Source organism: Lepisosteus oculatus, chromosome 2 (genome assembly GCF_040954835.1).
Source record: "Lepisosteus oculatus isolate fLepOcu1 chromosome 2, fLepOcu1.hap2, whole genome shotgun sequence".
Classification (NCBI taxonomy): Eukaryota; Metazoa; Chordata; class Actinopteri; order Semionotiformes; family Lepisosteidae; genus Lepisosteus; species Lepisosteus oculatus.
The window spans coordinates 16,630,538-16,646,702 of NC_090697.1; the positions used below are offsets into that span (position 1 = coordinate 16,630,538).

The 16,165-nt window shown below is 38.1% G+C and overlaps 1 protein-coding gene across 3 annotated transcripts in view; it reads left to right on the top strand.

Annotated features, from left to right (window-relative positions):
- Positions 1-16,066, top strand: part of ptk2ba (protein tyrosine kinase 2 beta, a) — an 80,751-nt gene extending 64,685 nt beyond the window's left edge. The window contains exons 24-31 of one of the 3 annotated variants that reach the window (XM_015358033.2): positions 146-268; positions 3,104-3,253; positions 3,509-3,544; positions 3,973-3,997; positions 7,167-7,201; positions 8,680-8,814; positions 10,439-10,519; positions 11,240-16,066. In XM_015358033.2, the coding sequence (XP_015213519.1) occupies positions 146-268; positions 3,104-3,253; positions 3,509-3,544; positions 3,973-3,997; positions 7,167-7,201; positions 8,680-8,814; positions 10,439-10,519; positions 11,240-11,455 (801 nt within the window). In that variant the 3' untranslated portion in view covers positions 11,456-16,066. Of the gene's footprint in view, positions 1-145; positions 269-3,103; positions 3,254-3,508; positions 3,545-3,972; positions 3,998-7,154; positions 7,202-8,679; positions 8,815-10,438; positions 10,520-11,239 lie in introns of all 3 variants that reach the window. The other 2 variants (XM_015358022.2, XM_015358044.2) reach the window with 2 other exon arrangements.
- The last annotated feature ends 99 nt before the right edge of the window (positions 16,067-16,165 follow it).

Below are 16,165 nucleotides of genomic sequence, written 5' to 3' on the forward strand. Positions count from 1 at the left end.
AAGATAAACGAAATCCTGTGTTTCTTCTATGGCTTTCAGTGTGTTGGCATTCCCGTGCTTTCGCGTCGCGTTCATGCTGACCGCCTCTGTGTGTGTGTTCTGTCCCATTTGCCTTCTGCCCCAACTTTTGCCACCTGCTTCCCAGCTGCCAGAGTCTCTGTGCGCCAGCTCGCCTGCCATTGCTAGCCCGCCTGACTACCAGACACCCGTTGACTCCAACAACAGGCTGCTCCTGCCGCGCCAGGTCCCCAGACGCCGGAGTATGGGGGTAAGAGTGGCTCTCTGGCGCTGCCTGTCGTGCGGAGATGGGCGCACGAGCAAGGGCAAAGGGGCAGTCTCCCCCTCTTGAAGAGAGGTGGCGAGAACCCCATCGAAAAGATGAATCTACCACCAAGGAAGGATGGTCTGCCGGCCTGCTTGCATGCCTGTCTGTGTGATGATTTTACTATCCATCCATTTGTCCATCTATCTTGAAATTAGGTTGAATTTCTCCTGTTGTCTGTTTACTTATCATTTTCTCATTACCTGTAAATTACAGTGCAGAGCCATTATAATACAGTTCTTCGGGTCCAGAATGAGTATTAACATTATCTACAGTATGTACTTTATAACACGTACTTTCATTTTTTTCCTGAAATAATTTGAAATTTGTACAAATTCTGAGTAGAAAGTAGCTCGGGAGACATGACAAATAAAATTTAAATATACATGAGTAGACAGATTTTATTTATTTAAGTTAGAGCTTAATTTGTACAGCTCTGCATTCATTTATTTGAATTGTCTCTTTATTATAAACGTGAACTCTTGTTAACACATAATCCACAGACATTTCTATACCATTTTTAGTAACATTTAGTAACTGTTTTTGCAATTGGGGAACAAATATGAAAATTATATACTTTTTCTTGTTTTCAACATACAGTATTTACATTTATTATGGAATAATGGAAATAATAATAGAAAATAATGGAAAAACAACAATAATGCAAAGTAAGGTTTTCATTTAATTCATGTTCTTTAGGCCCTTTTCATTTATGTTTTTGCAATGCATGGCATACTGTAATTAAACTCTGAACATGAAAAAAAACTAATTGAAAAACTTTGCCAGCCAGCACTGCCACCTGCTAATTGATTTCTTGGTCCGATAAAAGCTTGGGCAGTTTTTCAATCTAAAGAGATAAAAGTCAGTTAATTAGCTCTTTATTGTTTTGTTTATCCTAAAATGTCAGCATCGATTTACTCACAGTGACATCTTTGAAAAATAAAGAGGGGTGGGGTACATACCGTACATTCTCTGAAAATCTTAACTTTTACAAGTCGTGATGCAATGTGGTTATTAGTTTAAAAATCTAAAGAAATTATTGCTCATCGCTCTCATGTTTTGGACAGTTTTACTGTGGCATTTTACATTTATATGCAGGAAATTAAAAAACCTAAAAATTAAAAAGGACCAATACTGTTCATATCCTTCATTATAACTCTTATAACATACTAAGTCTTTAGGTACAGCAATGCTTAACAAATTGTCTCCCTCAAACAAGTCTACAGTACTTATTGCCTTGGCACATTGTTAGAGAGGGTTTAGTATAGTTACACGACAACGACTGTTATGTGTGAATGGTGTAACTTGGTAAAAATTAGCTCAAGTGAAATACTGGAGCCTTTGGGATAAATCACTCTTTCTTTTGTCTGTAGTCTTAAGGACATAGCAATACATTTCCATAAACATAAATTCAATTTAACATGAACTAATAGTCAAAATTACGGAAGCGCATTGCTGCCACCAAGGGAAAAAAAATATTCGCCCCCTTATCTCGTAATTACGAGATAGCAATGCTTACGTAAGTGTATGTACTGTACAATCTGTTATGTCGTGCACTGAACACATATAGTAACTACTGTGAACTTTGCTGGCACTTTCAGTTTAATGATTGTGTCAATGCCCAGCTCTGCAGAATTTGTACAGATTTACTTTCAACTGGGGTTTAGTCATAATGAAATCTTGCAATTTGGAGCAAATATGAACAGAATCGTTACAAGCATGAGGACCAGTTTTGTGGGATTTAGAGATCAAAGCAATGATGGTTCCGTTAGGAACAGTTTTACATGCAATCACTTGCGCTGCTTAAAACTGTAATTCCACACATAGCGATATATATCGCGATATATAACAATATATATATTAAAGGAATAAGTTAAAGGTTCGTTCCATGCTGAAAAGAGAAGAAAAGGAACACAATGTTTTGGCTGTGCATGCTGACGTAGCTACCTACTTGACAATTGTGCTATCTCATGATCACATAAAGTACACAATTATTACTTATCTCGTAATTATGAGATAACTTTCTTAAAGTTTGCTTTGAAAAAAAAAGAAATATCTACATGATGTTTAAACATCCAATCAGTGTGTATGACTATGCAGACAATTCAAGATCTGGCTTTTAAAATGTTTACAATATTTACAATATTTTGGGACACTGCAGAGTTTTTCACTGTTGCCCCTAAAGTCATTAAGAGATGTGTTCCACATTAATTTCCATCTTATAGGTTTTGTTTTAGTTATCAGTTCTATTTGGCATTTTTCACTAGCATAGAAAGAACCAGCCACAAAGGAGAGGAAACATTAATAAAGAATCTAGCCGAGTAGTAGTCAACATTGGCTTTTCCATTCCATGCATTTAAATGCCTCTGAACATTGGTTCAAAATGAAATAGTTTCCGAATAGCTTCAACAACCCAGGTGCTGAAGATAATTTTCTGTAATTAAGGATTATCTGGAGAAAATATTTGCAGTGGAATGTAAATGTCAGGCTTGATTACCACTGATTACCATTTGCGCCTGTGGCTGGAAGGTTGTCGGTTCAAATCCCGCGGCCGGCAGAGGAATCCTACTCCGTTGGGCTCTTGAGCAAGGCCCTTAACCCCAACTGCTCCAGGGGTGCTGTATAAATGGCTGACCCTGCACTCTGACCCCAAGCTTCTCTCCCTGTCTGTGTGTCTCATGGAGAGCAAGCTAGGGTATGCGAAAAGACAAATTCCTATTGCAAGAAATTGTATACGGCCAATAAAGTGATCTTTAAGTTATCCCCATGTCTGTTGGAAAGGAGGGTGACTTCATCGTGGAACCTGTCAGCAAGGAGGATGCTCAGCGGCTGTGGGAAATTGAAAAGGCTCGCATGCAGGAGACCCTGAAGAGACAGAAGCAGGAGATGATAGAAGACAACAAATGGCTGGAGAAGGAAGAGAAACTGCTAGTAAGACACAGAGCTTGTCTGATCACCTCTCAGGACATTTTGGAATAGTTTGTCATTCATTCTGCAATTACTGAATATTCTTAAAAATGTAGGTTGTATTGGTAGTAGGTTGCTGTCATACAATATCTTTTATCAAAGTACAGTTTGGAAATCATAGAATGCTAAAATTGTTTTCTTATTTTGTGATATTGATTTTTCGTTAGTAACCTGTAATATTGTTTCATTCTTCTGTTTTTTCTGTTTTGTTTTCTGCAGGATCCTATGATACAAGAAGGCAGTAAAACATCAGAGGTTTGTTCTCTGTCTACTATAACAGAAATAATGAATCCAATATACTGTACTTCGAAAACCTAATTTTTTTAGACTGTTTGAAACAGTCTACGGTTTTGGTAGTCTTTCCACATACTTCATAGATATACTATACTGTATGTAAAGTACTGTATATAGTGCATAGACCATACAGTACTTACAGTAAATTATTATTTTAAATATAAGTGTCTTTAGCTTATACCATTTGCTATATGTTGTTCAAAAAAGTAATGCATATATAAATATTGCTTATAATACTTGTATATAATGGAGCTGGTTTCAGAAGATTTCAATTTCTTGTGTGTTCAGGACATTTCAAATCCAAATTAAATCTGAAACTTGGTAATCTTTTCAGTTTAATTGAAGCAAAACTAAATTTGGTGATTTAAGCTATTTCCTTTACATTAAAGGTGCCTGAAAAGGAATCTGGATATGGTGAGTACTGCTTGGCAGAATTTCATTTACAAAAGGTTTTTATTTTTACTCTGACACTATAAACAGTGTAAAATAAAATAAAAACCCTTTTAGAACACCCTGGGACAGTAATGTTATTCAGATTGCATCTTACAAGATTCATTCTTGTTGAACAGAAACTATTAAAATTGTTGCAGTAACATCTGCATCCAAACCGTAAAGCAATTAGAGAAGATTAAAGCTGTTTTGTTAATTTGTCTTATTTAAACTCCATTAGGTCATGGGGATTCATTCAAACATGAACCAGGAGAATTTTCATATGCAACATTTGGCCTTTTACATCTCCTTAGCCATTGCTAAAGAGGGATAGAGGAATTAGAATGTAAAAAAGTAGGAAATGATGGGGTTCCTTCTCTAAGACTAGAGAGAATTTAGGGAGAGGTTTCTTGGATTGTTTTAGAGTACCAGCTAAGACGGCCTGCTTTGAAAGTTTGACCATAGGTCTTTAAAAAGATCACAGATTAATCAAACTGAGCATGGAAGAAGAAACATTTGTGTATAATATTCACAGTCACTACTTGCTGGTATGAGCATTGCTTTGGACCATGACTGGCGCTTAGTCATTTAGTGTCTCTGCTGTACTGTTGTCTCATCCTAGAGTAGCAATCAAAAGTCATTGGCTCACTGTTCCCAGATTCTGGAGGTTCTGAAATCTATTCTTATGGTTTGGCCCTCAGGGGCCCAAGGCTTAAACATGCAGTGATGTTTTTTGTATCATTGAAAAGACTGCAGAGTAAGTAAGAGTAAGTGTAAGTACAGAGAATATACCTAGTGTATATTATATATATCTGAAATAATCTCTGTATGGTATTTAAGGAAGAATGTTAGCGCTATATACAGCATACAGTGGTTTTATTAGATTTTCCATAAAAATACAGACATTCTATTAGCTGTAAAATACATACATTGCCTATGGAATGTCTACACCACCCTTGGACTTTTTCACATTTTATTGTGTAACTGTTATTGTATTTAACTGAGAATTTTTGCCACTCATCAACACAAATTACTCTATAATGTCAAAGTAAAAACAAAAATCCAGACCTTTTACTAAATTAATTAAAAATAAACACCTGAAAATTATTGAATAATAAGTATTCACCCTCTTGCTTTGACGCACTTAAATTACCTCTGACGTAACCAACTCTCTTCTCCAAGTCACATAATTACTCGACTGGAGTCCACCTGTGTGCAGTTGAGGTGTTTCACATGATTTCTTCCCCACTTAGTGCATTTCCAAAGAAACACTACACCACAAAGACCAAGGGACATTCCCACAGGTCAGAGACAGGGTTCTTGAAAAATACCAGTCGCGGCAAGGGTACAAGAAAATTTCCAAGGCATTGAATATACCTCGAAGCACAGTAAAGTCCATCATTAAAAAGGTGAGAAAATATGGAACAACTGTGAATCTGACCAGAACTGGCCATCCTCCAAAACTGAGTTACAGTCCTCCTGTCTCGATTGTAAACCCCTCCCCTTAAGGACCCTCCAGCCTTTCCTCGTTTATTCTCTATCTCCTGCACCTTCCTCTGGTTCCTGCCCCGGTCCTATAAAAGCCAGATGTTCCTGCCAATCTGGGCTCAGCTTTGGAACATGGACGCCCGGAAGCCCGCCTACCCGCGAGTCCAGGAGCAGCTTGACGGCATAGGCTTCACAAGGGCGTCCTGACCATCTGGGTCCGGGACTGGGAACGCCTGGCCCCGTTACTCTCTTTTATTCCCCCGACCTTTCGCCGGATCCCGCTCTGGCCTTTAACTCTTGTCTTGTCTGTCAGGATGGATCACCTGGCTTTGGACTTTGGCTTGCTCTGGATATTCTCGTGGACTCCCTTGGACTAATTTGCCTTGGAAAACTCCCCCCCGAACACCAGCGCACCTTGGACACACCCCCTGTTCTTCTTCCAGCCCCTATCCTAGTCTTTTTTCCCCGTGTTTTCTTTTTGGTTTCTGGCTTGTACGGAAGGGTAGCAAGAAGAAAGCCTTTGTTGAAAAAAAACTCATATCACATCTTGGCTGGAGTTTGCCCAAAGGCATGTGAGAGACTCAACAATAAGGAGGAAGATTCTATGGTCTGATGAGAACAAATTTGAACTTTATGTTTGGCACAAACCTAACACAGCAAATCACACTGAGAACACCATCCCTACAGTGAAGCATGGTGGTGGAAGCATCATGCTTTGGGGATGCTTCTCTGCAGCAGGGAAAGCCGCATTATGGAAAGCCCATAATGATAGAAGGAAAATTGGATGGAGCTAATTACAGAAAAATCCTGGAGGAAAACGGGCCGCAATCCGTAAGAGCACTGTGACTTGGAAGACGATTCATCTTCCAACAGGACAATGACCCGAAACATACTGTACAAAAAAAGCCACACTGGAGTGGCTTAAAACCAAAAAGGTTAATGTCCTGGAGCGGCCCAGTTGAAGCCCAGAACCCAATCCAATTGAACATCTGTAGAGTGATTTAAAAATTGCTGATCACAAACAGTCCCCATCCATCTTGATGGAGCTTGAGCAATTTTGCTAACAGGAATGGGCAAAAATTCCAGTGTCAAGATGTGCAACGCTGATAGAGACTTACCCAAAGAGACTCACAGCTGTAATTGCTGCCAAAGGTCGTCTTAACAAGTATTAACTCTGGGGGGAGAGGATATGAATACTTCTGTATCCAATTATTTTCTGTTTTTTATTTTTAATTAATTTAGTAAAATGTCTGGATTTTTTTTTTCACTTTGACATTATAGAGTACTTGGTGTTGATGAGTGGCAAAAATTCTCAGTTAAACGCATCTTGATTCAGTGCTATAACACGAGACCGTGACAAAGTCCAAGGGGGGTGGAGACTTTCTATGGGTACTGTGTTTTTTAAGATTGACAATCTTTTTGCCTCACTGATTTTCCCATGGTGAAATAAGGGGCTCTGCTTATAATTGTTTTTACATTTGAAAATCTCATCATGACATCACTCTGTCCTGTATCTTTTTTTAAGCTCAGATCCACTTGTGAACCAAGTTTCTTGTGCGTATACAATCATTGTGGTGTGTACGGTTTCACTTCACCATTTTCTTGAACTGCCTTCCTTTTTCTTCTGTACTTCTGCTGCTTGCTTTTCTTCAAGCTCAATTCACAGGTCCCCCAGAAAAACCTCCAAGACTGACGGCTCAGGTAATCAGCCAAGTCTGCATCAGTGATTACAGTACATTTACACATATTACTTAATTAAAGCAAAATCTTCCTGGAAATTGAAATTCTAGTGGAGATTGCTAGGTATGCATTTCTGCCATTTAAGACAATTGTCCAAAAAGTAATTTCCTTAAAAAGTCTTGCTTACCAGCTGGCAATATCAACAATGAGTCAGTTTCGGCAAAGTTTTGCCAGTCTGTAACTTGGCAATACATCAACCTGAATGAACAAATGTCTTTGAAATGTAAAATCTATATTTTTTAAATTAAATCATTCCTTAATGGATACATCTTCAAATAATCCCAAATGCACACCTCTTGCATTCTTAGAGAATAAAAAATTAAATATTTGATTTTCAAAATTGTTAAATATATCATATTCATTTAATAGTAATGTCTTGACAGCAAGAAGTTTTCATTTTGCCAGCACTTTAGAGGGCATTACATTAATCATATTCTATACAAACTGTATTTATTTCATCTTAATCAAAATAATTACACAAAATAATGAATCTTTGATTTGAAGTACACAGAACTTGGGACTTAAGGGCAAAAAATACCATATGCTTTTTTATACCTTTGTTTAATTCAATATTAAGATTTAGGAGAATCCCCTTGATTATGTAAACTGTAGAACTTTGCTTCAATAGAGTTCTAAGATTTGTATTCAGAACTTGTTTTCATTTTATGAAAACAATGTTTGTTATGCTGTTTGTATGGGCTCCAGACAGCTAATGATCAGTGTATTCAAGGAAATGTTTTTATGTAAAAAACACAAAATGGACACACACACTGGGGTGGTCAGATCAAGTACTTTTGCCAGCAGCCATATCACCCTGCAACTCAAAACTGGCTACCTACTGAAGCTCAGCAGGTGTGAGCCTGGTCAGTTCCTGGATTGGAGACCTCCTGGGAAAAACGAAGGTTGCTGCTGGACCTGTTGTTACTGGGGACAGTGGGGACACTCACCCTGTGGACTGTGTGGGTCCTAATGCCCCAGTATTGTGATGGGGACATTATACTGTAAAGGGGCGCCTTCCTTAGGATGAGATGTAAAACCGAGGTCCTGACTCTCTGTGTCATTAAGAAATCCCAGGGCATTTTTTTAAAAGAGTAGGGGTGTAACTCCAGCGTCCTGGTCAAATTTCCCATTGGCCTTTACGTATCATGGCCTCCTAATAATCCCCATCTCTGAACTGGCTTCATCACTATGTTCTCCTCCCCACTGATAGCTGATGTGTGGTGAGCGTTCTGGCGCACTATGGCCGCCGTCGCATCATCCAGGTGGGGCTGCACATTGGTGGTGGTGGAGGGGAGTCCCCATTACCTGTAAAGCGCTTTGAGTGGAGTGTCCAGAAAAGCACTATATAAGCTTAAGCAATTAATTACTTTAGAAGTGGGAGGGGTTGAAGAGCTCTGTGATATACTGTATGCGGTGATCTCTTGATCTTTGTTGAGCAGCCTGCCCCAACTGCGGAGATGGACCGCTCTGAGGACAAGGTTTACCACTTCGTCATGGAGCTGGTGAAGGTGGTGGTCCAGCTGAAGAATGATGTCAATGTGCTGCCGGCTTCTGAGTACGTCAATGTTGTTAAGGTAGGTTGCTTTCTGTGGAGATAATAACGGCATACGAGAGCAGCAGGAGAATGCTCAGGTTGGCTTATGGAATAAGTGAATCCTTTCTGAAACAATTTTGGGTTGGTTGGTGGTAGTTCTGCTGGCAATATAGTAGTACGATTATGGGGTGAGGGAGGAGGGAATGAAATTGAAGTTCAGTGTTAGTGTTTCAAAGGCTAGTTTTCTTGTTTGAATATTTTCTTGGAATGTTCCAAAGTGAATTAAGTTTAGTTATGTGAATAAAGAGACACCCATGGCTTTTTTCTGTTCTTTTATTTTCACTAGTGCCTTTGGATCCTTGTTTCATTGCTGAAGATGTCATAATTGGATTGACATTATACATTTCCTGATTGTGGATTCTTGTGTCAACTTGTATACCTTTCTATTTTTTGCATTTAAGACTTAGGTTAGCAATTACTCTGATTTCTTTCAGTGGCACATACAGTATATGTAGTTTGAAAAACACCAATGTACTGTACTAAATATTAATACAGTACTTAATGTACTGTATGCTGGAAGCTGGAGAAGAATGTCACTCTTGAGTTAAATTCAGGTTAGGTCTGCAAAGGGCAGTGATTACAGCTTATCCCAGCAGTGTTGCAGAATGAATAGGAGGGATTATTCAGCAGAGAAATGGAGAAGGCTTTCACTGTAGGCTTCAGAGACTTCCTTTCACCCATTCAAGTACCTGTTGTCTGAAATGGGCACAAAATTAATAACTACTGATAGTGTTTTTTTCTGAGTCATTTCATGTAACAACTAAGTCGAATGTGACCATTATTGCTGCTGTCTCTTGCAAATAATTTGCAGTCACTTCCAATAGTTTTGGAAACTGCCTTGGCAACGTTCTCATCTTATTGAGCCCATTTCCTCCAGTGGCAAGAATGGTTGTGCTTGATTTCTGTACTGAAAGGTATCATTGCATTTTCTCAGGCATGTTGTCTAAATGAATATGATAGGCATTTCAAGTTTTCATTTTCAAGACCCCTTACAGTATTGATGCAGATGTAACTCTCACTTTACTGTAGGAAATCTGGTTTTGCACTTAATTTTGGAAACAGGTAATGGGAATTGCCTTGATCTGTAATACAAGGTGTTTAGAGACTATATGTTTTTTTTTCAGAACAGCACAATAAGCATAAATAGGAATTTAGAATAGGAATTCAGCATCTTTGTTAAAATTAAGGTGGCTGAGGTTTGAGTGCTTTCTGAAAGACTGATTTAAGGAAGAAATAACTTCCCTGGCCAATAAAAAAACAGTCTGAAAGACTGACAGACAGACTGACCTTTTACTATTGGGCAGGTATAACCATTCTAGGTTGTCACTTTCCATTAATTTTGTCTTTTGCTACTAGATGCTACCGTACCTTAGATCACCATGTCTTTGTCAGTGTGACAGCCTCTATTGGGCCTCTATCCATGTGCTTGCATTTCACAACCTAATGATACAGCTGCAGCTGTCACTTTACAAGACTTTTCTAGTTTGTCTCTCAAGCCTACCTAGGCTGGTACCTCAGAAATTCAGGTCTTGCTCCTACAGTGTGCATTATCAGTGGAATCATTCGTTGCAGCACCAGTGACTTCTCCCTCTCTCGTCTTGCAGTCAGTGGGGTTGACTCTGCGCGATCTGATCCGCAGCGTGGATGAAGTTCTGCCCACATTGCACGCATCCAAACGGACAGAGGTAAGAGTTCTTCAGGGTCTATGTAGACTGCCCTGCCCTTAATGATTTGTATGCAAAACAGATGAGTGCTCCTGTGTGCGTTAATCAACCCAGAATTATTTAAAATGTAGTTCAGGTGGGTAGCTGCGTCAGCATGCGTAGGCTGCAAAGGAACAAGTAAAAGGTTTATTCCATGCTGAAAAAAAGAGAAAGAGAACACAACGTTTCGGCCGTGGAGCCTTCTTCAGGTGTCAGGTGTCTTCAGGACACCTGAAGAAGGCTCCACAGCCGAAACGTTGTGTTCTCTTTCTTCTTTTTTTCAGCATGGAATAAACCTATTACTTGTTCCATTATTTAAAATGACTGTGTTACAATTGTGGCAATTTCCCTGTCTGCACTACCATCAGTAGCATGTAGTAGCAGTAGTATGATTCCTGCCAAAACTGCACCCCACTCTTCCATCTATAATTTAAAACCTGTTTGGTGCTGAAATGGAAGATATAGGAGTTTTTTGTCTTTGGGTTCTCTGAAATATGGTTTCAAATTCAAGTTGCTCTTCTTCTGCTCCCAATTTATGTGGTTACATCATTACAGTAGGTAACCACCACCTGCTAAATCATAAACCTGAATGTCGGTTGTTGGCAAGGGCTCCACCATCATCCTTGTCGTCTTCTTCACGTGGAGTTGCAGTATGGCATGCCGGTTGCGGGCATGAATCAGCTGCCGAGTTTGTCCCTGCAGATCGAAGGCACTCAGAAGTTGCTGAACAAGGACATGGCGGAACTGATCAGCAAGATGAAGCTGGCGCAGCAGAATGCGATCACCTCCCTCAGCGAAGAGTGCAAGAGGCAAATGCTGGCAGCTGCTCACACGCTGGCCATGGACTCCAAAAACCTCCTGGATGCAGTAGACCAAGCCCGTGTCCGTGCCAACACAGCCAAGCCATCAGCCTCCTAACCAGAGCACGGGCTTTGCTGACAGCTTGTGAGGAACTGGGGGCAACCCTGGAGAGTTGCAGAAGTTATGTGTGCAATAATAAGTAATTTCATCTTACAGTGCTGGCAGATAAATATTACAGTGGAAGTATATGGTACTTTGGCAAAAAACAAGACCTTTGTTTGGTTAGGCATGTTACCTGCATCCCCAAATAACACGACTGTAACTATTTTATCGTGTATAATTTTACAAGCTGCAACTCATAGTTCTGTTGCTTTAGGTGTTTTTACCCTGTGTGGCTTGACTGAATTCCTGGCTTAATACAATACCTCCCATCTGATTTAATTGTGGAAAAGCCAGTGTTGAATCGTAATAATTCAACGTGACTGTGAGAAGTAAGACATACAATGCTGGCATGTAAAGACTTGTGATAAGGTACAGTACTTGTGGTAATTTTATTCCAGAAGCAGAATATTTTTTTTAAAAAGTGGCACATGAGAACTGTGCATGTTTTGTAGATTGGAAGGGATTTATTATGTATTACTATTTGAATTAAAAAGGAAAAAAATAAATGGTTTATTTTTTTTTCTAGTACACATGATAAAACAAGTGTATTTTTCTGTAAATGTTAGGTGACCACAGCAACAGAGGTAGGTCTAGGGGTGCCATCACATCACCGTTATGCTATGCTGGGGAATCATTTCGTGATGCAAAATTAAAAGCCTTTGGTTACCCTTTGCAGGCCATTGGAAAGCTCATGAATCGTAAATTATAAAAATCACAGACTGTGACTACGTACAGTACTCATCAAGGTGCATATTCTGTTTGTCATGACAAAGTTTTTATTTTAAATTATATCCTTAACTTATCAGGATGTTCAGGTGGAACACTTGCTCTGGGGTTTTCTGGTAATTAAAAGTGGAATTCTCCTTCTGTCACTCACTATTGGAGAAGGGCATCCTGCCTGTGAAAGGAGCAGGTCAGCAGCAAACTGCTGTTTCACAGTCGCAGAGAGTGCAGAGTTATCCTGAACTTCGTGCATGTTTTGATCTTGCCACATACTGTACAGTATGTAGCTACTGGACTCTACTGCACATGCAACTCACAATATGTTGACTGCATTGGAAATATCATATGAGAAGACATTGGCAGTTCATTTTTATTGGGTTTCTATGGAAACCATACTTGCCTTCACTAAGTCGTGGAATTATTCAAAACACTCAGAGTGATACAGTGCGTTACAGACACCCTGCTGTTGCACCTGCACACAGACATGAATGAAAAGATTTGTGTCATGAAGAAAATAAGAATACTTGACTGCGAAATCACACTTGCCCGTGGTTTGCCAGGTTGGAAAAAATGAGATTGTATGGAAACTATTGACAACTAATAATTGCACTGAAATTCATACTGTTTCACATTTCTGCTTTTCCCAGTACTAAGAGTACTACAAAACAGCATCAGTATTTAGAGACTGATACAATATCTCTCTACCTAATTAATTTATGTTGTTGTTCTTAGGTTAGCAAGCCTATTTTATTAATTATATTGTGAATACTGTATCTAAAAACTTTAGATGTTGTGTAAAATATGCAATACAGTAATAGTAATTGTTCATTGTCCAGCCAAATTTGACAGTACCATTATCCAACATAAATCTATAACTATATAGAGATGTTAAAAAACATTTTGCTTTGTTTTTAATGTCTATCTTTGATTCTTTGCTCTGTAAATCTTTCATTTAAAGTATTTTTTCTTTGTTCGAAAGGGTAGAACTTTAATATTAAACACAAATGTGAAATTATTTCTTGCCACCATCTTATGAATAATCAATAACCAATGAATGCTGTGCAGGAATAATTTATTCTGGCATTTTCCTGATTAATAATATTGAAACCATTATATCGAAGGTATTTTCCTGATTAATAATACTGAAACCATTATATCGAAGGTACTCAAGCACACAGCATTTGTTTCTCTAACACTTCATGTCTGGTAATGCCATAATAGTAATTGAGACATTTTCACTAACAAAATAAATGAAAAGTTAAAAATGAACAAATGGAAACTATTAATGGGAAGTGATAGAATGTGTTTTTACAGGTCTTCATTGTAATACTGTACATAGACATTTCTAATACAAACATAACATTAAATATGGAATTTCACTTTGCCTGTTGCTAATAGTTCTGCAAAGAAAGCTGTATTGATGTTTGTACTTAGTTCATGTTTCAGGAATTATCCTTGACCTCATATGTCAGATTTATGAATATCTAAGACTGCTTGCTGTAGTTGGTAAATGCCCCTTTTAATGAAGTCTGAGGTGACTTCATCCACGTATTCAAAACCCTCAAAGGTATTGAGCCTAGTGGACTTCTTCAAAATGAATGGTGAAACACAAACCAAATTACATAAGCGGAAACTACTTGGATGTGCATTTAAAAGTAATAATAGGGGAACTCTACTCAAAGTGTTGTTGGAGTATGGAACAAGCTACCCAGTCATGTTGTTGAAGCTGATCTCCTGGTTTCCTTCAAGAAATTGCAGGTTGCGATCCTTTGATCAGTACCAACAACCAAAAAGACCAGATGGGCAGAATGGCCTTCTCTTGTTTGTAACCTCTCTTTATGTTCTTTACAATCTTCTGCATTAAGTGGCACATGAAATCCATAATGGAAATTTACTATTAAATTAAGACCCCATGACACTTGGCCAAGGCCAAATAGCACACAAATTAAGAACGCTCATTTGCTGACAAGGTAGCACTGATAGTCTGTGAAACAAGCCCCATTACAGCCACATAGACACTAGTGTGCAATGCAAATAGTAAAACATCACTGGACAACAGTTTTGGAGATTAGGAGTGCAGACTAAGTTGCAGCTCAAGTGAAAGCCTATGGGCTGTGCAGAAAATGTCTGTGATATTTGTTGTGCGCTTATAGATATTTAAAAAATAGAAACATGGATGTGAGAAAACCCCAGATGATAATGGACCATTTTTCTCATGTTTGGTATAGCCAAAGCTACTCTAGCTTTGTCAGTTCTGTTTATAATGACCTTCCACAATTCGCAGCCTAAAGTTTATTTAGAAGGAGATACTTTTGTGGGGAGATTAGTGTTCCCAAAAACATTTGAAGAGGGATGAGAGTTCCTAACATTGGGAATCTTACATGGATTTCAGCAACTGTATATTTTTCATGATCTCATTCATGTGAAAACGAAAAAGAGGCATATTTTGATTATGATAGACATATAAAAGTTACAAACAGACCTTTTTCCTGTTGTTTTGTCCTTTGGTTTTGATTAAAATGTGCTCATTTCACTTTCATTCTTAAGAGCAATGCTTTCCATCATTGATGGGCCGCACAATAGGCTTTATTTTAACAGTTTCCGATTTCAGATAAAATGTTCCATAATTTAAATCTAAAGACCATGAGTTGTGCATAAAATAAAAGTGTCTTAAAACATGGACAATGGGTTTAGTGAACCAGCAGAGCCCTTTATGTTGAAGTCTGTTTGAGCTTTTCACAAGGTAATTCTAGATTTGCATATCTGTTTGGCATTTTTCCTGGGTGAAGATAACAATGATCTGCCATTGTTTCCTCTGGGTCCAGAAGGCAGATTTTAATGCAAATGGATGTGTTAAACAATGGACTATAAATACCCACATGTGTTGAGAAGAGCCATGTGGAGTTTTGCATACCACTGATGGGATTACTGACCCTTATAATTATATGCTCCTAGCGTGGAAACCTGTAGCATCCTGCAATTAGTGGCTACAGTTAAATAGTCTGATATTTGTATACAGTACCTGTTGCTTACATCTCATTTACAGATGTTGTAGCTAGATCACTCCTTTTTTCTGGGATATACATGCAAACTGGATACTGTATGTATTCAAACACAAATATGATAGCTGTAGTTTTCTTTTCAGAAAGATGTTCAGTTTTGATTTTCCCAATAAGACCAGGAGCTAGTCCCTGAAGAGTTTGTTTGAAAAATTACAGTTTATAGTATCAGCCTGTTGCCACAACAATAGATGTTTTCATTTAAGCAGTCTAAAAAAGCACTGCAACACAACAAAAGTGTCTGCTCAAATGCCTACTGGTGCAGTATGTGTTAATTCATTTGTTTGATATAGTGAAATATGAGATATGAAAGTAACTGAGGAACAGCACTTTGAATTTTGTAAAATAATTAGCTCCATCTAATCATTTACAATGAACATACATAGTATTACAAATTAACTCAATAATTTATACCTGCCACTAGCAATAATATTTGCATCATTTATAGATGATGTATACAATGACAAAATTGTGTTTGTGCAGAACATAACAAAGTATATTGTTCATTTATAATCTATGCTGGGCAAGAACTATTAAACTTGTGTTGGGTGATTATATAAAAGTATAATTTTTGCTTCTATTGGAATTGTCTCTTGTACTGTATATGTTAGATTTTAGAAATTCACTGCCTGTTATATATATGGTACATCCTACATAAATATTGAAACAAGCAGTGACTGTGGAAAAAGGAAAGTTTAACTGTACATGTATGAACAGATTCCAGTGTACTAGATATGACATGTACATTTCATGTACAAATAAAACAAGACTGAATTATGCTTTGTCTATGTCTTGCAAATTGTACAAGTTATTTCAGTGGTTACCAGATTCTCTGCATACAGTAGTATGATATATTCTTAATAATCAATAATGAGCCTCCATC